Source organism: Erigeron canadensis, chromosome 4, assembly GCF_010389155.1.
Source record: "Erigeron canadensis isolate Cc75 chromosome 4, C_canadensis_v1, whole genome shotgun sequence".
Taxonomy (NCBI): Eukaryota; Viridiplantae; Streptophyta; class Magnoliopsida; order Asterales; family Asteraceae; genus Erigeron; species Erigeron canadensis.
This window is the reverse complement of record NC_057764.1, coordinates 24789538-24805239: the sequence shown is the minus strand read 5'-3', so window position 1 is coordinate 24805239 and position 15702 is coordinate 24789538. Positions and strand designations below refer to the sequence as shown.

General features: G+C 30.9%; 1 protein-coding gene across 1 annotated transcript; it reads right to left on the bottom strand.

Moving 5' to 3' along the window:
• Positions 1-226: 226 nt before the first annotated feature.
• On the bottom strand, positions 227-5176 carry LOC122595489 (protein DETOXIFICATION 24-like). Its single transcript, XM_043767856.1, has 9 exons — positions 4981-5176; positions 3644-3887; positions 2793-3334; positions 2000-2086; positions 1856-1912; positions 1109-1347; positions 825-943; positions 646-732; positions 227-462 (listed from the first exon to the last, which is right to left on the bottom strand). Exons 2-9 carry the CDS (start codon positions 3884-3886, stop codon positions 382-384), a joined length of 1455 nt encoding a protein of 484 aa, XP_043623791.1. The 5' UTR covers position 3887; positions 4981-5176; the 3' UTR covers positions 227-381.
• Positions 5177-15702: the final 10526 nt, after the last annotated feature.

The window sequence follows — 15702 nt, the reverse complement described above, 5'->3', positions numbered from 1 at the left end:
GCATTCCCGGGGGCGTTCCCAAGCACTTTATGGCAGGGGAATCCCTCTTAATGGGCTATTCCGCATATTCTTAGCTATATTTGATGACATGAAATTAATGCAAGCATTTAAATTATATACATGGTAGTGTATTTTTGTTTAATTTATTTTAAATGTTACAATTCAATTTTTTTGTTTTAATGATGTTGAAAACTCCTTATAAGAAATGTGAGCATACAATATATAATTCTTCATGATATGACTTATGAGCCAGTAACTAAATTTATCTTGTGTTCAGTACAAGAAATTAAAATAATAAAGATAGCCAAAAAAAAAACATTTGCAAAATCATTGGAATATAGAAAAATAATATAATGGAATTTATATGAATAAGTTTCTTGATCATGACACGTTTGTAATTTGCTCGGAATCCTCATCCGACTTCAAGTAAAATCGAGCAAGACGTTCTGAAGCCTTCGTAACCTACGGCACACAAATTAAATAATTAACCAAGTAGATAAAAGAGAAAAAAATGATATATTCTGCTAATAAATAGTCTCTGAAGATTGTTTACGAGGATTTATCATTTCCAAAATTTATTTGTATAAAAAGCATAAGAAAATCACAAGTAAGATGTGAGATCAAATTCATTTTATGAGAATTTACCTGGGCATCCCAATCAGTTCTCCAAGTCATGTATACGAGCGTAATTGTTTGCGTTAAAACGCCTCCAATCATTCCGATCCATATACCCTGTCACGTTGTACGGATTTAACATACAAACTCTCGACCATCAAAAAAGTTTGATTAGTTTGGTTGCTAGAAGTATAGTGATTTTAGTATACCTTAACTTCAAGAGATGTTAAATATCCGAGCAAAGCTCCCAATGGAACACCGATCACATAATAACAGACAAGGTTAACAATCGCTACTGCTGCCTGCATACCGGCTCCAACAGCCACCCCTGAGGACACAAGAATTTTGTTATGATGACTAAAATTTCATTAAAAACCATATATATAAGTTATAAAAAATTAAGTTGTGGCTAACTTAGAGAATTATACAATAAAAAGTACGAGTAGTAAATTTAGCAGGATAGACAGAGGCTATACAAAATGGGAGGAGATACCTGAGAGTACAGGATAAATGCTGTTCAACAGAACCGAAAATGAGAGAAGTAAGGAAAGATCGGATACAGACTCTGCAACTCTATCGTCGTCTGTAAACATGTATGCAAGTTTTTTGCCCAACGCCAAACAAAGTATAAAGAAGAAAACACCTATCGCCAAAGAAGTCCCCAACAAGACTTTTATTGAAAACTTTACTGCTTTCGCGTTTCCTCTCCCCAATTCATTCGCCACCCGAACACTTTATACATGTTATAGTTATAATTCATGGCATATCAGTCACATATACAAACAAAAGTATATATCAGACACAAAGAAACTGTAATATATCTTTTAGTGGGTCAGTCAACGGGTCAAATTAAGTTTTTGGCAAAATCTTTAGAGTATGGGATGAAAAGGGTGAATTGGACAGACTTGGAAAATCTCCAAATATTATTGTAGTCTGTTTATGGGCTTTATAAAGAATAGCTATCACAAAGTTTATTACAAAACTGAAATAAGGAAGAAATTTAACGGTTTGAATTGAATACACTTTGGGCAACTTTCTATCCACTTGACCCGTTTGTATATATCCATTTACCCGTGAACAATAGAAGTTATCTAGTGTCACGACCTCTAGGTTCACGCAGATGGAAAAGCATGTATCAAAAGTTTGTTTTTATGAGATAAGGAACTTGAATCGTTTTTTCAAAATATACGAACGTGGAATTCTTAGAAAATTCTAAAGGAATTCTTGATGACTTAATTACCATGCAGCACCTAAGAAAGCAATGCTTATCATGAACTCCCACGCAACAAGGTTGAGGCTGTAAAAGAGGACGCAAAAAGAGAGTTTGATTAGTTTCTTCATAAAACAATTCTACAAGTGAGAAAGCATGAACACAAGTTGATACCAAATGGAGAAAGCGGATATTGCAACCTCTGCGTTTTCCATGTATCCAGCAAGTAAGACTAGCACGGCATAGTACCATAACTCCAAACTAAAAAATAACGACAATGGTTAGACCATATTTTGACTTTTGAAGTCAATTTTCGGTTTCTCAAGTTTCTCACAATATACTAATAAATAACAATCACATCAAACTTCTGAAGTGTAACTATAATAATTGTATATCTGAAATGCTTATTGCAAGGGTCCTGCTATCAATTCTAAATTTTGAAACTACTTAATTTGACATTAATAAGTAAACGTTAATAAATGAGGTTTTTCTACCTAGGGACGACGAATGTATTGACTAAGGTGTATGCAGTCGAACCAGAGTATCCCTGTGTCCGTTTCATAACCAATTTCGTGGCAACACAAAATGTTACCTAGTGAGATTCAAACCTATTGCAAGGAAATCTGGTCCCTTGACCACTAGGCCAAGGTAATTTTACCTTAATAACTCAAAAATGTAAAAGAAGGCAACATACGGATCTCAAAGAAGCAAATGAACCATCAAGGAGATCCCCTTACGGGGTTCAGGATAGCGCCATTGAACCTAAACAGTAGTTAGTGCTGAATCAGTTTTTCCTGCCAAAAGTACCACCAGTTTCGCGACACCTTATAAGGTTCTACTCATATAATTTTATTAAATTTTTTATTTTTTTTTTGAGTAAAAGCTATATTTCACCCTGGTTCGATTAGTTTTATCCAAATTGTTTATGGATTAATGCCAAGTTAAGAAAAGTATATTGAAAACCTACCAAACCATCACACCAGAGGATAATGAGAGCTTCACAAGAGGAACAAGATCCCTAAAAGCAGCAACTGTGAATCCTTTCCATGAGTTAGGACACCGTCCACCAAAAATGAATATGAACTCGCCAATCACAAGAAACCACGCAGACATCGAGAGTGCAATCATCGCACCATCAACCCCCATGTTCAGCTTATACACAAGAATCAGAGACAAAGGTAAATGTATTGCAAACTGGAAAACCGAAAGCCATGCAATAATCATGTTCTTTAACTGTGCCTGTAGATACATTTGTATCGTCAAGCTAAAAACGCAGCTGTAGATGTATGGAATGAACCATAACGATATGTATCCACCACTCCTTGCTAATGATTCTTCTTGACCAAGGAGTTTGTAAATTTGGGTTCCGAAAACAAAGACTGGGAGAAAAATCGTCAAAGTAGTCAAGTCAACGATCCATGATCGTTGCAAGTAAATGCCCATCATATGATGTTGTCCTGCTCCAAATGATTGTCCACATAATGTTTCGGTTGCACTTGACATTCCTAACTGTTGTTACATTCAAATTATAAACAAATAAATGCATAGCAAAAACTAAATTTAACAGATAGTTAAATGGCCATTGTCACACAAATCCATCTTAAGAACACATTTTACATTTGGGTTATACATGGTTGACATGTTTTAATAGTATAGACATTTGGTTCTAGTTGGTTACATCCACACAGGTTATAATTAATCCCAAAGTGTACATACTGGTTAAATATAATATGTATATAAGAAGTAAGATGTGACATAAGAAACAAAAAATATGCTACCGTGCCAAAAAAAATATATAGTCTAGTGAATTGAACTTACAAGTATTCCATTGATGAATCGGACGCTAAGTGTCTGAACGAGTGCGTAGCCAGCTAGATCGACGTCACTGATGTGTCCCATAAACGACTGGGTGACAACAAGAGTTCCGAATGCACAAAACCTTGATATCACACCGGGCAATGCAACCCTCCATATCTTTTTGGATTCATCCCATATCCTTTGTTTTAGGTCACCTTCCTCTTCTTCATGTCGAATAAGCTTTGCCTCGATCCCGTTATCCATCCTGCGAATGAACAAGTTCCTTTAAATTTATGTGATATGTTAGTGACAACCGACACTAAAATATAATTGGATGCATTAAAATTTGTACCTTGCTGTTAAGGAAATCAAGGGGCGGTTTTTAATATATAATGTACAAGTTTTTAAGCATGTAATAAGTTGTTAATGACGCTGTCATTATTATTCTCCTAAATTTATAAGTATATTAGAGGGCTTTTATTTTTCAGAAATCCTATTCGGCCGGATTTTGCTTTCAATATGCGTTTAGTAGTTAGGTTATTGGATGATAGTTGTTTTGGAGCAAATATGTATCTAACATTATTTAGGATGATAATTTAATCAGTTATGTTTCTATATACAAAAGAGACAACTAACAAAACACAATTAAAACACGAGTAAAAAGTACACCAAGATACATTTCATATTTGGTCATATTTAACTAATTTAATTTTAAGGTTACAGGTCAAATTGTGGCTTGATATTGTAGACCGACTAGTTAAAAATCATGTGGTCTTCTATAGACGAGTAGTCTACAGCACATTATTCACATTTTCCTTTGGCCATATATATTCGGGACCTCAAACACATTTATTTAACCATTGTATGCACCTTACACATTTAGGATTTTTCTTGATATACATAGTATGTATTAAAAATTCACTTTTAAACTTAATAATAAAAGTACAATTATATATTCATCACAATTAATGTACATTATATACATGCACCAAACCACCTGGTCCACCTCCAATCCAAATACGTAAATACGTTATAAAGTACGTCTTTTTATTAAATAAAGTACGTACATGTGTACGTAGTATATCATCATAAAAATTGCACATGTATGTATGTTTTTAAAATTACTAGAAAATAGGATTATTGATGTAAGTAAGTATGTAACCAAATAACAGAAAGCACGAAATACGTACAATATGATTTTTAAATACCGCAAAATTTACACCTTATATAAAAAATAATAATACTAATAAATACAGTAATTAAAAAGAATGATATGGGAAATATACATATGATATGGGAAAAAGAAAACTTACTATATATATGAAGAAATATACATATATGATAAAAAGAAAACTTACTATATATATGAAGAAATATACATATGATATGGGAAAAAGGAGATACAAAGTGAACTGAAGACTGAGTGTTCTAAATTATTGCAATAATAGGGTTGAGATCCTTTAAGCAAATTTGCAGATGAATAGAAATGAGAAAGGACAGTTAGTTGTACATGGAATATGTATGTGCATATAAAAAGCAGCAAAAGATATGTATGGTGACCATGATTATATTATCTATCCTTGATAAGGGCATCTGCTCATTGGCTTTTATATAAGATTCTAATCTAGTAATCTTTACATACAAAGGGGGGTAATTTTGGTATTTCCAAAATGAAGTAATGATTATCAAAAACTCAAAAAGTCTAAATTGTACTAGTACTGAACAAATAAATAATTTTTGTACCATGAGAAGGGTGGAATGTGTGATAAAAATTTTAGTTCGAAAATCAGTAAGTCGGTATGTCATTTGAATGTTATTTTTATAACATAACAAGCATAGAATGTAACCACATAACTGGCTTTAATTATATAATTATAACAATTGTTGAATTGAAAATCACTCATATATAATTTTTAATCCAATTAAAACAAAAAACATTAATCATTCATCTATTTGAAAAATATATTAAAAAATTTTTATGTGAATGAATTTTCAACAATTTGGATGTGAAACATCATCTTAACTTTTAACATAGTAATCTGATGAGATTGTCCTTATTCAGGTTGATAAATTTCTAGTAGAGGTATTGTTTTTGTACCTTTTTTTTTTCCATAAAAAAAGGAACATTTGATTAGAGTTAACGTGTTGGTCATTTTGTTTGCTAAAAATTTGGCCATATATATAGGTTACTACGCGGATACTCCTGTTAAATTTTCATGATTGACTATGACTATTATATCAAAGAATCGTAACCAATTAGTTGACTAAATTTCGGATGTAGTTGTATGTCAATTAGAAAGTAGAAAAAGTGAGTCAATATGAAAGAAGATGAAAAACCAATAAGAAATCTAACTAATGTTAGTACTCGTATTATTTTGGAGTTCATAAGAGTATCACAGTGGCTTATATTTAATCTGTTAAAATTGACATAAAATTACTGTAAATCAAGCGTAATTTACTTCTTAAAATTATTATGTATAACAGTAACTGTGGCATACATGAGATGATGTTTAATTCAACCTCCTTTTCTTTTTTCCAATTATCTACATAAATGACATAATTACTGGAGTTAATTTCACAAATCGTCCTTGTGGTTTTATCAAAAAAATCACGTTTCACCCTATAAATTTCAAAATGACACTGATAGTCCTTTATGCACAGATAATGGTCACGTTTCGTCCTTTAAATGACCGTATAAAGGACGAAACGTGAGCATTATCCGCGTATAAAGGACTACCAGTGTCATTTTGAAATTTAAAGGATGAAACGTGATTTTTTGGTAAAACCACAAGGACGATTTGTGAGATTAACTCTAATTACTGGTTTGATACTTACGAAAATGGAAGAAATTGTTTTTGACAACAATGTTCAGACTTCAGAGATTATTATAGTCGTTCAAGAGGTGAGAATGAGACGACAAATTATTGTAACACACAGATTAAGAGATAAATAGAAAATAAAGATTAGAGATCATTGTCTATAAAAGACAATATGGTTGAGTTAAGCATGATAATAAATTTGAGTACTAATTAAGATTTTATCTGATAATCTTTTAAAATTAGAAAATTAATATATGTAACAGAATAAAAAGCTTAATCAAGTGTCAGTTGACAAAATAGAAAATAAAGCTTTTAGCTTAAGTATATAACCATAATGAAACTGTCTAATATATTTAGGCATGTTTATTTATAAGAAAAAGTTAGATTTGAGTCCTACACTAGAAGATGGCCACAAGATTTAATTTCATGATGATGTCCGACTTTGTCCGTTAGATTGAATGGTGGTAGGTAGTATAGAATAAGGAGATAAATGCTTATTCGTTAGATTGAATGGTGGTAGGTAGTATTAGTTTGAGAGATATTATTCCGTATGAATTTGAATGAGTTTAGTCTTTCACATATTTTGTTGATAATTAAAAGGGTTTAAATTGAGATACATTTGGGAAAAAACACTCAAATTTTAATCTAGTCTATACTCCTTATATAAACAAACTATCTCTTCCAAATTAAATACTCTACTTTTAAATTCCCTATTTTACCCTTTTAATTTACACTACCACCAAACACTTTAATCCTGAAATATCGAAAATACACTTAAGAAAACCTTACGTCCAATTTGTCTCTCTTCCCTTCCTCTGAAGTTGCTCACATATTATACCAAAAAACACACTCATACATCCCCTAGAACAAAACACACACATACATCCCCTCAAGCCGCCTCCCCCTAAAACACACATAGTCATCGCCCCCAAAACAGTCGTCGTCTCCACCGTCTAAAACACACATAACCATAGGTACGGTGATCCGGTAATCGCGCAGGTACCGCTAAATAACCAGTGTTTTTTTCCTATGCCCCGCCGCTTCGCACGGGTACAAAGCTAGTTAAGATAACGTAAATTACATATTCCAATATTCGCAAGTAATTTATAACATGAAAATATATTATTCATTAGATAGGTTGGTGGTAGGTAATATAGAGAGATAAGATATTATTCATTACTTGTTATTTATTTTTGGTCCGCAATATTTTTATTTCTAAACCGGCATTATATATTAAAAAAAAAACATCTAGCAAAATGCTAGCTACCCCAGAGTACAAACAATACAATTACAATTATAATGGGGTTATTGGTTCATTGGTAAATTTTTGACCTTGAGTGGTGGATTAATATAGATTTTTCGAGAGTATTTGGTTTCACATATGACACACGTATAATTTAAGAGTAAGAATTGAATAGAATGTGGCTAAAAAACTTTTTTTGAAAAAAAGACAATACACGGCCTAGATATTTTTTGGGACTTGAACTACGATGATTACCAAAAAAAAAAAAAACTCACATCAATTACAAGGAAGTCGAGATGGGAGAAAGAAACCTTAACCACACACATGTGTATAGTTTAGTGGGGAGCATTAAACCACAATTCGTAGGTGTCTCTGGTTTTTAAATATCACATTTTATCCATATTTTTTTATATATATGGGTGTATATGTAGGAATCAAGTTAATTTTTTTTACACTATATATATAAAGAAAATAAAATTCAGTTTTTTTTTATATATAACTAAGAAATATAACTGGTATATAATAACATTATGTTTGGTATTAAACATTATTTTTTAATTATGTCTATTTTTGTCATTTTACATATTTTATTAAAAACTCCAGCTAATCTGTCAAACATTTAAATATATTTAAAAGCTTTCAGCTTTCAGCTAACAGCTTCCAACTAGTTTTGCTAAACACACCCATGAATATCAAATAGCGGCTTGATTCAAATACCACCAATGAACTAATTAAGAAATTGGATGGCAATTAAAAACTCACAAGATGACACAGTGGCATGAATTAATTACTACCGCAGATGAATTGAGATATGGGAATGGGATGAAATTGTTTAAGATTTTGTGTTTTCGTTTATCTTTCAGTCGTCGCTAGTTCTTTATTAGCCACAATCTTGAAGTGATCGAGAATAAGGAGACAATGAAAAGGAATCTTATAGCTTCTATTCTAATTTTCAGATATTGCTTATATGACGTGGCAAACGACGTGACATTTAACAGAAGTATGACATTAAAAATTAACAATATTACCTTATTTGAAAATTTTTTGAAAATGAAATCATTATAATAAACAACAACTATATAAGTTCCCTTTATCAGGAATTTTGAATAAAAAAATTAAGTTTCCACATAATAGCTGAGACATGGGGACTAACCGATCCCCAACTTGCAAGGTAAATTAAAGGGGTATACAGTAGTGGTACAAAAATTAAAAAACTTTTTAGAAACAAAGGTGATAATAGGAAATCCATGGTCTAGTTATTAATGCAGTTGGAAAAAGTACATGTGTTTGATATACAGTCAAACCTCTATGAATTAATACTCTATAAATTAAAATCTCGATAAAATTAATAATTTGTCCAGACTCAACTTAAAAGATTAGTGGAAATCAACACTTGATAAATTAATAACTCGCTCAATTAATAAAATATCTCAGTCCCAACACTATTAATTTATAGAGGTTTCACTGTAGAAGCAAATCAATGATATTCTCTCAAGTCTCAACTCATCGATTTTCAAGTCTTTGAATTAAAATATAAAATTTTAGGAGATGGTTATGTGCATACATTTTTTTCTCTCTGCTTTTTACACTAAATATTAAGTTTTGAAGTAGTACGATATTTTAAGTTAGGTCTCTTTTAATATGGAGCTTTTCCTCATCTCTTTCTCACTCACACATGAGTTTGTTTCTTTTTAAAAATACGTCTTTTACAACCACTACCAATAACACATCTTCCTCACCTTTTTATCAAATTTTTTCTCTCCGAAAAACAACTTACAACCTTACCTGACCCCTCTCTTTCCTCGTCCATTCTCTTCGCCCAGTCGATGGCTGATGACGACGAAGGCCTCGACGAATTCGCTGCCATTAAGTCCTCATTGACGAGAGCTCACGAAGAGACTATTGGCATGAACTTTAAGAACCTAGATTTTCGTAATATTAATTGGGAGGCAAACTTATTACGGTTTTTATTTTCATTTTGTTTTTAGACAGTTAGTGTTACTATAGTATTTGAAATCATGAAAATTTTTGTCTGTAGCTTTAAAAAACCAACAAATTACTGCATTGATACTTGATAGAGTCATTGTTAGTATTTGAATTTGATACAAATACGAGTATAATTTTAAGAGTGAAAAACAACTTGTTAATCAGTTAGTGTGAAAGGGTAAAATTATGAAAATTCTTGTCTATTGCTTTGAAATGAACAAATTACTACTTGATAGAGTCATTGTTAGTATTTGAATTTGTTTTTTGCTCGAACATGTAAAGTGAGAAATGACTGTGAAAGGGGATAAAAGGTAGGTGACATTAGTGACATTAATGACATTGCATGCTTATATACATATAAGGTGTGTGACATGTCTATATGGAATATTACGGATAATTAACGATGAAAACCAACAATATTATTTTCATCAAAAATTTTCTAAAAACCAAATCCTTTTAATAGTTAAAACCTAAATAGGTTCCTTAATCAATAATTTTGAATATAAAGATTAAATTTATATGGATTTAACCCATCTGTAATCAACATTTTCTTATTCGACATCTATTTTATTCAACTATTATTGTGTACTTTACTTGGGATACCATAAAAAGTAACACATAAGCCAACTTCTCTCTTTTATTTAACTTATGAAAATTAACAACTTCGGTTAGTAGGTAAAAAAATTTGAACTATATATGTAGCTTCTTATCTCCGGTCCAAATGAATAAAGGGGAGAGAAAATTGTGAGAGTATGTGACACTGTGACCTATTGAGGCTTGGGCCATCCAAGATAACTGTGCATGATCCAATATAATCTCAACTTGGGCTAAAAGTAGACAAAAGAATATAGAATTAGGAAGTCTATTGACAAAAAGTATTAAAGACATCTGAAGCCCAATACTTCCATCTCGTTGAGATCGATACAAAAAAAATCCTGAAATAGAGATACAATTATGTTAACTACTGTTGGCATGGACTCATGGAGCAACCAATCTTTCATGGGCATTTTTAATCTTTTATTTTTTTGTGGAAGAAATGGCTTTAAGTGGAGCATGTTTGTGGAAAAAGTAATACATATTAAGTGTTAACTTTTTGAGTCTTTTTCTTTTAACTTTAACCGTAAATATTTTTGTTTGTATTATATAACACTTGATATTATATATATGAATTAATTGAGTTTTAAATGTATTTTTTATTGATATAACTTTTATCAACTAATATATAACACAAACAAAGATATTTACAGTCAAAGTCGGAAGAAAAAGATTTAACCAGTCAAAATAGGACAATTAAACAAGGATCTAAATATGTATTTTTTGTATTCTAGATTGTGTTGTTTTGTACTTTGGATCTTTAGCACCTTGTCAGTTGATTCTTTATATTTAGGATAATGATAAATCAACCTAATTGGTGTGTCTAAAGATATGCCTAATCATAAGATGATGACATGTGAAAAAATCAGGGGGCAAGATTAGGAAAGAGAATTAGTGAAATCCACAAGTCAAATTCTTAAGATTTTAGGTTGATTTTTAGGCATATGAGTTTGGTTGATTAATCATTTTCCTTATATTTATAATAAAGCTTGCCGTACTAAAAACAATGTGTTTGGGCTACGTAGAGAGTAATATGGGTACGTATGATGTAGAAAATGTCCATTCTTGAAAGGCTTGAACGTTTGTGAGAAAATATTGAGGATATTCTCACACTGTTAACTATTCACAATAAATGTGTATATTGTATTATACCGTACATAATGAAAATACTAAATGAAATATTCTGTATGGATAATTGGATACTAAGGATATCACTTCTCATTATTATATCCCCACTAGCTATATGGTATTCTCGACAATATTCAAAATCTTTTCAAGTTGGTAATTCGTCATTTTTAATTGACATGATTAATTATGAAACATGAGAGAATAAGTTTGGGCTACGTAGACCTTTGTGTTTTAAAGTCAATAGTGAGTAAGTGTTTGGTTAGAAAAAAGGAAACCATTTTTGAAGTATAAAGATAGAGTGTGGGTCTTCTCAAAGTCGTAATAGACAAGTGTTCATCATTCTAGAAGGTCACACTTCTTTTCTTTAAGATAAGCCAGAGGGCCCTAATTATATATATAAACTAGTGTTTAGACCACGTGCGATGCACGGACAACCCTAAATAATTTTTCTTAAACTTTAATGAATAAATATAACTGAGTTGGACATAATAAAAATATTCTTATGAGTTGATTAATTTAAAGAAGAAGAATGCTAGATATACATTGAGATTTATTAATGATACACGAGGGCTTAAAACGTGTACATTGCACGCCGAAGAGAAATTATAAAATGGATTGCCCATAGTAGGCACATATAAGAAGGATTATGTTGGTTACCTGGATGTGATGGGTATTATGAATTTTCCCCCACTTTGATATATAGACCCATGTAGATGCGTTATAACCTTAAATAATTTCTTTAACACCCGTTCAAGCATGCATGTAGCGAAGTAAATGTACTCCTATTACAACTAATGACCATTTTAAAAAAAATTAATGACTTAAAATGCATAGAAAAGTCTTATTTAGCACTAAAATAAATCAAATATACCTCATAATTTTCATCACAAATTTGATAGGCTGTTCTTTGTATAAGATTTGAAATTTGTTGATTATTCATTTTAACTCCAATAGCACCAGTGGCATCTACAATCCTAACTTGCACATTAAACCTACCAAAAAAAAAACAGAGATACAATTTTACCACACAACTTAATGATTATAGAGTTAATATGAAATATAAATATATACATAGGATTGATGAGAACTCCTTCCTTGTTACATGAACAACAAATCCACATTTTGTTGTCCCTTAAAGCATCAATAATGTCGACTGCATCCATGTAGAGATCGGTCAACTTAACTTCTTGAGAACAGTTCACACATTCCATTGAATACCATAACTGGTCGGTTGGAATAAAACCGATTGTTGCAACAACAACCACCTTATCAAACTGTCAAAATGAAAATGTTTATACATTAGAATGTTAAAAAGCTAGTTATAAATTCGAAAGAAAGTTATGTTAAAAAGTAATCTAATCAAAAAAAAAAAATTTACAAACAATGAATACTTACATGTTCGTCCATCAGGATCATCTCAATACTACCTATGTTATTAACATCTCTATATAGAGGTTGCTTCCATAGCCGCAAATTCTAACCGTTATCGTACATGGCTTATTATTTGGACGCAAATTTCTAATTGAAACATGGTTTAGTGAAGCCATGCTAAAATTGATCTGTTATGTGTTTACGTTTTGAAATGCCTTAAAACTGAATGGAAGTGGCCTTATATAGACATAGATATACAAGGAAGTAACCGCCAAATGCAATACACGAACGGTTACATATTCAAATTTTTGAAAATTTGAACTTCTTGAAAGCATAACTAATCCGTTTTCGAAAATTTGAACTTCTTATAAAAATAAATAATCCGTAGATCTTCCAAAAAGCAATATTGTAATGATTTTTGGGCTTTCTTGCATTTTTAAGCATGCCACATAGACAATAACTAACAAATTTTGAAGTGAGATTTATATAATGTAGGGATATTTCGAATTATCTTTATTAACAAATAAGAATAACAATGAACGGATAAAGGATGATAATTCTGTTTGCAAAGTGGATTAAAAGGTAATGGAAGCATACAGGTAAAAACTGCAACAGAAGGTACTTTTCCCCAAGGATATACGGATACAAAACAATTTTTTACGTTTTTAAAATAGTTTATGCGTTCGTTTTGAAAAATATACATATACATGTTCTTCAAAACTGAGTTTATCAAATAATCAGTTTTTCATACAAATATTTTTTTTTAATGTAATAATCAAATAATCATTTCAAAATTTATCCAAACACCTTAGTGCGTAAAGATTTTTGTCAAAATGTTAAAAATTATTGAATTTAGATGTAAATGTTTCATATTCATCTTACAACAACAAACAAAATTAGATTAGTTGTGAATGCGAGGTCAGTTTATTGGGTAAAGATTTTTGTTTTTGAAGTGAAGTTCAGAATTCTATTTATGACATGATTATTTGGGCTTAATTAACTGTTTAGAAGTATGGTCGAATTCCTGAAAAAATTTAGAAAAATAATGAAATAACATGCAAATCATCTCCATGTTCAAATGCAAGTTGTACCAATTAAATAGAAAAAAGAAAATAAAATATACAGACGTTTGTTATATATCAACACCCTCAAAAAGTAGCATCTTATTAAAATTGGATTGAATACTAGTTCGAATAGCTTTCATAGAGAAGTAAAAAAACAAATACAAAAAACTTGGCTCTTTCTCTTGTTTCCTTGGAAGAAGATGAAAAGGAATCTGATTTCTACATAAAGGACATGTAGATCTCGACTGAAGCCACGTGTCAATACAATTTACATGAAAACAGTGGTGGCATTGTGGCAGTTTTCGGTATCGTTGGCCTCTATCTACATCGCAAAGACACACCGCACAATATATGGCTTTGGCCATGCTTGTTTTTTTCGCGGTGTAAATGGGGAACTGATGATGATGGTGGATCGTTTTGAGAATTCGTAGCAGGGTGATGATGACGACGATGGTGAAAAAAATATTGAATTTATTGGTGATAATCAAGACGATGGTTGTGGGAAAATTAGTGAAAATGAACTTCATTTGATCATCTTTCATGGTGACTTAATTATCAAGGGTTATTTGGACAACCTTGTGTCATATATATAGAGAGAGCAATCAGCAAAGGAATTTAAAATACTATTGTTTTTTAAAATAGAAATGACACATGTACACAAACACCCCATATTACTTTGGTTATTATTATATTATGAGCTCTTTTGACTTTTTTGCGTCATATGACATATTGATATGTTTTTATTATCATAATTTTGTTTTTATAATCATAGTTGATGTGAAGATATTATCTAAAGGTTCTCGAAACTATCGAATATTACAATAGTTAATCCAAACATAAAACAAGAAAAACTAGCAACAAATATGCACTATATGGTCGAGTGGTTTACGTGGAGAAATAAATTAAATAATATCATTAATGAAATTAGTATTATAGATAAATATATACGTACCGATGTTTATTATTTAATGGCATGTTGATCGACGTTTTATTATTTTTCTCGTTAACTAATGATGATCTCTAAGGGTTGTTCTCCTAGATGTAACAACTTTGCCCTACCTCAAAATGGCTTGAGGTAAAATATACAAGAGTAAACATTAAAGTTTAATTAGTCAAAATAAAATTTCAGTGATTTTTTTTATATGTCTACTAAATATTAGATGGATCGGTTGACACAATCAATTATCCATGTCTAACAAGTTCGACACCTTTGAATTGTAGGGCAAATTTTATTTTGTAGTTGTCAATTAAAAAAAAAACAATAAATTAATCCCAAAGTGTTTGTAATGCTAGTAATGACTAGTACTAGAACCCCATTCTTCTAATCTTATCCAATAACTTAATTATTAGGTTTACAAAAAATAGATACTCCAAATCTGTGTATGGAGAATATAAAAAGTAGTACATACATATCACCTTAAGGCGTTTTCCTCTTTATTATAGGAGCAAATAAACTGAATCTTATTTAGTTTTTATACATATTAACGTGAAAATAATCTAAATCGCTTTTTCGACCGACCCTAAGACGACATGCTCATTGTGTAACATTTGTCATTACATAGATGGTTTTTGTTACTATCGAATAATAAAATAATAGCAAAAATGTGAGTGGAAAATAGAGAGGAGTAAATTAAGGCTACGTAGACATTAATTTATTTTAGAATTAAAGTCGATAGTGCGTAATAAGTTTGGGGTTTAGAAAAAGGAAACTGTCACGTAAACAAAGGAGTGTGGGTCTTCGTCAAGTCATGAAACTATGAAAGCCAAATAAGCAATATTCTAGAAGCTATATATACCTCTTTTCCTTTAAGTCAAGAAAAGGTTTAATTTGTTTAAGAAATATATATTTTTGTGAAAGGTATTGATCATTTGATC

Coding starts and splice junctions, on each gene's coding strand:
- LOC122595489 (XM_043767856.1), bottom strand. CDS start 3,886: ATGGATAACGGGATCGAGGCAAAGCTTATTCGACATGAAGAAGAGGAA. Junction 2,087..2,792: donor TCCTCTGGTGTGATGGTTTG/GTAGGTTTTCAA, acceptor GTTATTTTTTAG/TTTGGAGTTATGGTACTATG. Junction 1,348..1,855: donor GCTTTCTTAGGTGCTGCATG/GTAATTAAGTCA, acceptor ACATGTATAAAG/TGTTCGGGTGGCGAATGAAT.